Source organism: Psammomys obesus, unplaced genomic scaffold (genome assembly GCF_907164565.1).
Source record: "Psammomys obesus unplaced genomic scaffold, mPsaObe1.curated_primary_1811, whole genome shotgun sequence".
Lineage (NCBI taxonomy): Eukaryota > Metazoa > Chordata > Mammalia > Rodentia > Muridae > Psammomys > Psammomys obesus.
Window position 1 is genome coordinate 12537859 of NW_026585689.1, and position 8273 is coordinate 12546131.

The following is an 8273-nucleotide window of genomic DNA, read 5'->3' on the forward strand; positions in this document are numbered from 1 at the left end:
TGTATGTGTTGTATGCATGTCACATATGTGTGGATGCACCCACATGTGTGCATGGATAAGTAGAGGCTCAAGATCACTACTGGCACTCTCCCTTGATCACTTTTATTTTGAGGCAAAGTCCCTCGCACAATCCAGTTCGCTAATATGGTAGTCTTGTGAGCCCAGCTGGCTCTGTGGAATTACTTGTCTCTGCCTTACAAAGCGTGAGCTACAGGTGAGCTCCCACACTGTACATTGTGGGAATCCAAAGTCTGGTCCTCTTACTTGCATGACAAGTGCCTTAACTGCTAAGTTGTTTCTGTTGTATTTGTGTACACAAAAGGGCAACTTTGGTTATGGTTTATCCTTAGGTGCCCTCTACCTTGCTGTCTTAAACTCTCACAGAGAACTGTGGTCTACGGATTAGGCTAGGCCCATTGGCCAGTATGTACTACCACACCTGGCTGTTTATGTAGAAGCTAAATGCCAGGGAACTGTATAGGGAACAAAGAAAGCCCTGAATGAATGAAGTCCTGAGTGAAAGTGTGCTTTTTTACATGGACATAGCCATTATCAAGGACCCCATAGCTTCTGACTCATAGGGATGGTAAAGTTTTCCTTGAGGGACTAATTCTGCATGTTGATAGTATATGCAGAGAATGTCCACCATAGCTTTCTCCCATGATGCATCTGGCCTGAAGACTGTTCTCCTACAAAGATTGCGCCTATAAAGATTAGCTTAACCTGTCACCTTGATCCAGCTGTATGCCACCAACCCTGCTTCCTGTCTTATACTTATGTATAACCCTGCCTTCTCTTCCATCTATATAGAATAACTTGGCCTCTCATTTCAACTATATATGCTAAACACACTGAGTTTTCATACTGCTGGGGTTTCTCTAGTAGAGAATCCAGACTATCCATCCAAACCTAGCTTTCTATCCATGTGTCCGTCTATCTGTCTTGTCATTGTTCCCTTTTTGTCCCCATCAGGTCCATACATAAAGGCTATGGAAGGGCTTGGTACCTCAGTCCCTCTTAAGCAGTTTTGGAGGAAACAAAACCTTGGTGTCATTTAATCATATTAGCTGTGATCTCCCAGGTACTGTCAAATTCTGATGACAAAAGCAGTAGTGAATTCAAAGTCTTATTATCTTCCTTATTTCCCCTGTGATAAACAGGATGTATAGAAAAGGAGAATGGCAGGTAATCTAATTTTATGGGATTTGGAAATAACTAAGAGACATGCCTCTGGGTGGACCTTGAGGGCATTTCGACTGAGGGGACAAGACCCTACCTACAGAGTGGATGGTACCTTCTGTCAGGTAGCCCAGATAGAAAAAGGTCAGAGGAAAAAGCAATGTAGCTTGCCTGTCCTTTTGTTTATGAGCATGTCTGTCCTTAACTGGCATAGACTCCAACTTCTTCTGTCTTCCAATGTCAACTATCACCCAGCAATGTGAAGGTTCCTTCAGGTCTTCATCACGCGACTGGGAATGCTGAAGCTTCTGGCTTCTCAAGCTGACGGCATGACCTGAGCCTCTCTCTAGGGCAGACAGCTGTGGCTGGACTATCCAACCCCTATCACGGAAGCCATCTGAATGAATCCCCTTTTATAACATGTGCACATTCCATGAGTTCTATTCCTCTAGAGAACCCCGCCTATTACAAATAGCAACATAGCACTGCAAAAGGTAACACTGCATTTTTCTCTCCTTTCTTCTACTATTAGAAGGTGGCAGACATGAAGAGAGAGAGTCCTGAGGGAAGATCTTCATTAAATTCTTAATCAGACTTCAAGGTTCTCTGACCCAGTATTTATGTCTTAAGGCTAAAACTGGAGGACAAACCATTCACCTAGAATTAGGTTTTCTTCCCGTAGCATATTTCTTCAGTGATGATGTACAGAAAGAGAAACATGGGATTTTTCCAGATAGCTAGAAACAAACTAAGATCTCCTGTTGAAACACTGACTAAACACTGATCTGTCTAACATGGGAAGTTAAGATCTGATTTATTTGGATTTAATTGTGTAGTAACATCCGTTTAGAATTTAAAAGGTAAACGAAACGTTATTCTTAGCCAAAGGACGAACATGGGAAATGTAAGAAACACACCTAATAAATCTCTCTGCAGTACGCCTTCATATTTAATATTTCATGTCAAAGCTATTTGAAACATACTATATTTTCAAACAAAGGAAACCGAAGGTGAACTGGTACTGAGTCCAAGCACTGCTTCATTAATTCAAGGAAATGAACTATTGTGTAAACACAGAATGCTATGTCCTGAAGACACTCAAGACTATTGCTTCAATAACAGGTTGAGGCTGTGAGGGAGACTCAAAGGCTTAGAGCATATGCTACTCTTGAAGCCAACCTCCAGTGAATGTAGTAAGAATTCTGAAATTTTAGCTTTTTTTTTTTTTTTTAAACACAGAACTATTGTAAAATACGTTTTCATTTTCATCCCTGCTGTGGGGATATGGAGCTGCTTTGCAGAAGCTGACTATCATTTGCCCCGTGCTCTAGCAGAGGCCTGGATTTGACAGTGCAGATGGTTTCTGCAACTGTGTGATGTTTGGGAATTCTGGGAATTTTTCAGAGAGCATATAAATGCTAGAGCTCTGGAAGGTGGGGTTGGTGGTTGTTGGTATTTAGGAGGGCTGGTTGTGGTTTGTGAGCAGCTGTGCTCAAAACAGAAACAAGAAGAAAGAAATTAGACTCACAGATGTCTATCTCTCTTTCTTCCACTCTATCCTTTTGTTCTATCTAGTGATAGAGAGTGAGACAGGGGGCGGGAGGTTGGAATAAAGGGTGGGAATAAAGCGTAGGGAAAGAAGAACCCACAAAATAGCTAAATCCAGCTACAGATTAGTTCTCAGCACATATGCTGGGTTGGCTCCCAACCCTCTATAACTGCAGATCCAGGGGATCCAACGCCTTCTATTGGGTATTTCCACACACGTACATAATCACACAGAAACACACACACATAATTTTTTTAAGGAAAGATTTTTCTCTTTAAAAACCTGGCGTGTGTATGTGTTTATGTGTTTGTATATCTCTGTTTGTGTGTATGTTTGTGTACGTGTGTGTGTGTACGTGTGTGTGTGGGGGTGGGTGGGTGGTGTGTGCGTGCATGCACGCATGTGTATCTTCCTGCTCTACCATTCTTCCCCTGGTTCTTTTGAGACAGATTCTCTCTAGCCCTGGAACTGAACCTGATTTTTGGGCCAGGCATATATCAGTAATCTTCCCATTTCCAATCCATCCCTCCTCCCCAGTACTGGGTTTACAAATGCATCAGGTCATGCGTGGTTTCCACATGTGTTCTAGCAACCTACACTCAGGTGCTCATACATGTGCAGCAAGCGCTTGACCCATCTTCAGCCATCTCCCCAGACCTGCTCAACAGTTTCAAATTGTTAAAGAAACCATCAATGGCATACTGGAATAGTATACAGTGTAAAGTGTACATTGAAAAGCTAGGTAATAGCCAAGATGCTACAATATTACCCTGGAATATTCTTTAAACAAATAAGTGGAAGACTAGTTTGAATGTCATGTTTGAGTAGTTAAAGCTGAAGCTTACCCATAGTCATTTGTTCTCCACAGGATACAATGTAGCAGATAATAGAGGAAGATGGAACTCAAGAATATAACCACCAGGTACCCTCTCATGGCTGGCCTGCCTGAAACACGATCCAAAGAGAGGGAAGATAGTTATTCAGAGGGTTTTTTTTTTTTTTCACAATGGTTCACATATATGAATTAGTGAATAAATCTATATATAGAGAGAAAATGGCATGGGTCTATAACATTGAAAATCCTCAACAAATGTACAGAAAGAACACTTCTGTTTATTCTCTTAGTAATTTATAAAAATATGACGCAGATTTCCAACAGCCAAAAGTTCTCTGGTATCAAAGCTAGAAGATTCCCTGAAACTTTTTCATGTTAGGTAAAAGAGTAAAAGCTCCATTCAAAAACAGAATTTCAGAATTTACATATCTTCACACCCAAAACCTTACTTCAAAAAGATAAACCTTTTTTTTTAATCCCAGTAAAAAGTGAGTATGTGCAGCCGAGCATGGGGCAGAACTCTGGCGGTCCTGAGGAAATGTTGGGGAAAGCTAGACGGTCCTAGAGCGGTCAGGAACCTCACAAGACCAACGGAGCCAGCTAAGCCGGTCCAATGGGGGAGTCCAGAGACTGAGACAACTAAGGATCACGCATGATCTGGACCTAGGGCCCCTGCACACATGTAACCTGGTCTTCATATGGGTCATCTGGCGAGCGGAGGGGGTGCTGTTTCTAACGTGAACTCTGTTGCCTGCTTTTGGATCACTTCCCCCTGACAGGGCTGCCTGGCCTCAGGGGATGAAGATGTGGGCAGTCCTGAAGTGACCTGATGTGCTGGGGAAGGTTAATACAGAGGGGAAGGGGGCTCCCCATTTCTGGGGGAAAAGAGGGGAAAGAAAAAGGAGGGGAGTGGAGGTTACTGGAAGAAGGGGAAGAGGGGACACGCTTGGGATGTAAAGTAAATAAACTAAATTTTTTTTTAAAGTGAGTATGTGCTTCAAGATATGAATAACCATTTACTCTTCTAGGTCCTGAATTGACTTTAAGTCTTATGTGTCATAGTTTCAGTGCCCAATTTTTTTAATTTTGAAAAACAAGGGGAAAAAAACTATTAAAACATTCCCACTTTTAGATGCTCCTATTAGACTTTTCAACATCACAGCATAGGTGTATCCAGCCTTGTTTTGCATCAGTGTATTATTCATTGTACCTTTGTAAACAGGGAAAAAATATAGACGACAATCTTCTCTAGGGTGTAAACATACACACAACACTTTATGGGACAGAAACATAACCAGCGGTTCTCAACCTATGGGTCGAGACCCCTTTGGGGTGGCATAGTAGGTATTTACATTACTATTCATAACAGCAGCAAAACTGTAATTATGAAGTAGCAGTGAAATAATTTTACGGTTGGAGATCACCACAACATGAGGAACTGTATTAAAGGGGTGCAACATTAGGAAGGTTGAGAACCAGAGGGAACATTTGAAAGTATGTCTGCTGGGTACCCCTGTTCTTTTCTTCAAAAGCAGACATTAAAAAACTCCTACTCTACTATGAGATTAAATGCAAAAGGCAAACACTACATAGTTCTATAACATATCTTTTTATTTCAGTGAATTTAACTTTAAGCTGGTATACTATTGCTTTGCTTCCCTTACCAAGGTGCCAGATGATCTCAACCATTGCACATACCATTCCTTTCTTTCTTATCAATATCTAGCAACTTCATTCCAAGCACCTGAGTATACAAAGTGAGGTCAGGCTTGATAAGCTAGGATCAGATGGCAGGGGAGGAGGACTCCTCCTTTCAGAGGACTAGGGGAAGGGGAGAGAGAGGAAGAGGGAGAGAAGAGGGTAGGACTGGGAAGAGATGAGGGAGGGGGCTACAACCAGGATATAAAATGAATAAATTGCAAGACAAATTTTTAATACTAATAACAACAACAACAACAAAGTGAGGTCAGGCTGGAATCATTTGCAGTTCCTTGTAAGGGGAAAATAAGTTAAAAGGAGGAAAATAAGTTAAGGTAAAAAGGCTTTGTTTTTAGATTGTGTGTGTTCGTACATACACGTGTATGTGTGCATGCATGTGGAAACCACAGGACAATGTAATGAGTCATTTGCCCCTCTTATTTTTTGAGACAGTGCCTAGGCTAGCTAGTCAGACAGCCCCGGCGGCCTTCCAGTCCCTGCCTCCCAAGCACTAGGATTATAAACATGTGCTACCATGCCCAGCTTTTTTGCATGGATTCTGAGGGTGAAATTCATGTCCTCATGCAAAGCACTCTACTGACTGAGCTATGCGCTTATCCCATGGCTGCCAATCTTAAGCCACCTTTTGCCTTTGTAAATGGAACACACTGAACAAAAATTTAAGTTTTCGTCTGCTGTTTTTCTCACTCAGGGTCATCTTAAGACTCACTGGTGCTAATGATAATGTAGGAGATTCGCTAAGCGGATGTTTCCCTGGCGGAGCTTCCTGTCACTTCTCTCTGTCAGCTATTGCTCTCTGCAGTCGCCACTCCCAAGTACCACTTATAATAAATTAGTTTCAAAAGACAGGAGAAAGCAGTTAAGCAAGGTGGTTAGGTGCATAAACGTTAGTCTGCACAAGCTCGTGTCTGAGTTTGTGCAATTCCTGGGAAATGACATGATCCATAGCCCAAATCCACCTGAGGCCGGGGCCTTAGGTCAAACAGTTTGCTTGTAGCTCCAGAGCCCACACCTGTCTATAAGCAAAAGGAGCCCTCAATGTCAGCAAGCTGTCACACTTGTCCTGGAAAACAACTGACCACAGCCCAAGGCTATCACCAATTAACTCACTTAAATGCTCAAAAGAAGCATTTAAATTTCTACTCAGAATAGCGCACTTCATGTAAATATCTAATAAAGACAGACTTATTAGTTGGGCGAGGTAGCACATGCCTTTAATCCCAGAACTCGGGGAGGCAGAGGCAGGTGGAGCACTGTGAGTTCAAGGCCAGCCGGGCCTACAAAGCTAGTCCAGGACAGCCAAGGCTACACAGAGAAACCCTGTCTCAAAAAACCAAAATAAACAAACAAAACCTTACCAGTATCTTATCAGCAAAATTTTAAAAAATATAGTTACACATAAGGGTCTAGAAAAGAATGTCAGTATTTAGCATTCAATAGTCTATCAAAACATACCCTTGGGGTAATTTTATAAAGGATGGTACTATGTGTAAAAGAATCCTGGTACTGTCCTGTTTTTCACTCATTAACGTGTGGTTTGACTGAAAACAAAGAAGTATAAGAAAATGTTTTCCCCCTTCTCCAAAATGTTAACCAAACCTGCTTTTGAGGAGGTGTACACAGCACCTGGGGAAAAAAATTGAGGAAGCTTAGGTAGTTTCTAGAATTTCATGGCCAACTTAAAGCTTTGATATTCAAGGTGCAAAGTAGGCCAGGGCCAACCAGGATATCCTGGCAAGAAACATGTATGGTCCCTCTGTTTTGTTTTGTTTTGTTTTCCATGGGAAAAAAGAAAGCTTCCACAAATAGAATAATTCACTAATTGTAATCCCATAAATGGAATGACTATGTTGCTCTGAGCAAAAGGATTCAAAGGAAAACCAGCCAGGATTTTGTAGAGGACGTGTGGCTTTGAAAAGTCATAGGGTCTGGAATGCAACTCCCACATAACAAGCAAGCACATTTTAAGAGTTTGACATTAAACATGAAGGGTAGCTGACTCTGGAACAGAGGTGCCCTTCAAACCAGGGTATCACAAAGCCACCGCTACTTTAACATGTGGGCTGGGGGCTGTGAGGAAGTCAGAACTCATTTACAGAGGGCACATGGTTGATAACTCTTTTCAGTGCATAAATTATTTTCAAGAACCAAATTAAACAGTTTGGGCTGAATGGTTCACTCTGTAACATGCTTGCTATGCACATTACTGTTTGAGGACCTGAGTTCATACCTCCAAAAAAGCAGGACTTGGTGTTTTCTCTAACTTTGGCACTCTGGGGTGGTGGTCAGAAACAGACGAATCCCTGGAGCTTGCTGACCAACCAGTATAGCCAAACAGCTGAACCTTAGGTTCAGTGAAAGACCTGGCCTCAAAAAAATGAGGAAAGAGATTGAGAAAGACACCCGATGTTGACCTCTGCCCTGCATACACACACAGAAGTACCTCTTTCTCTCACATACATACACATGCACACACAGTTTTCTTTTTAGAAAACAGCTTCCTCTTCTCTTCAGTAACAAAAGTTTACATTGAGGTTCTAAATTCACAGACGACCTATAAGCATTGCCTGTAAGAGTCACAATAAGCTAGCCAAGTGTCTGTGTGGATATGATTCTCTTGATGAGTGAGGAAAATACAGGTTGTCTCCATCATACAATTTAACAGAGACAGAAAGAGTTTAGTCTGTCCCTTAGGAGGGTCACCTTGTCATCTCAAGATACAAGGCAAGAGGAGAACCCAAAAGAGAGAATGGTAATCTAAGGCTTCCTCATGGTGCTTTGTTGACTTTGTTTTGGAAGTGCAGATAACAGTAAAGGGGAGCTAAGTGCAGATAACACTAAGGGAAGCTTTCTCTAGAGCAAAGACCAAGGGTCAGGACCAGCCAGGGTAAGATGGAAGTCACTCAACAAGTTAACACACTTGAGCATGGGATTCTTTAAGCATTCTTTAAAAAAAAAAAGCATGGAAGGAAGGAAGGAAGGAAGGGAGGA

The 8273-nt window shown here is 41.9% G+C and overlaps 1 protein-coding gene across 5 annotated transcripts in view; it reads right to left on the reverse strand.

Moving 5' to 3' along the window:
- Positions 1–8273, reverse strand: part of St3gal6 (ST3 beta-galactoside alpha-2,3-sialyltransferase 6) — a 54781-nt gene that overhangs the window by 18437 nt on the left and 28071 nt on the right. For all 5 annotated transcript variants that reach the window (XM_055594299.1, XM_055594306.1, XM_055594321.1 and 2 more), the window contains one exon: positions 3574–3673. In XM_055594299.1, the coding sequence (XP_055450274.1) occupies positions 3574–3662 (89 nt within the window). In that variant the 5' untranslated portion in view covers positions 3663–3673. The remainder of the gene's footprint in view (positions 1–3573; positions 3674–8273) is intronic.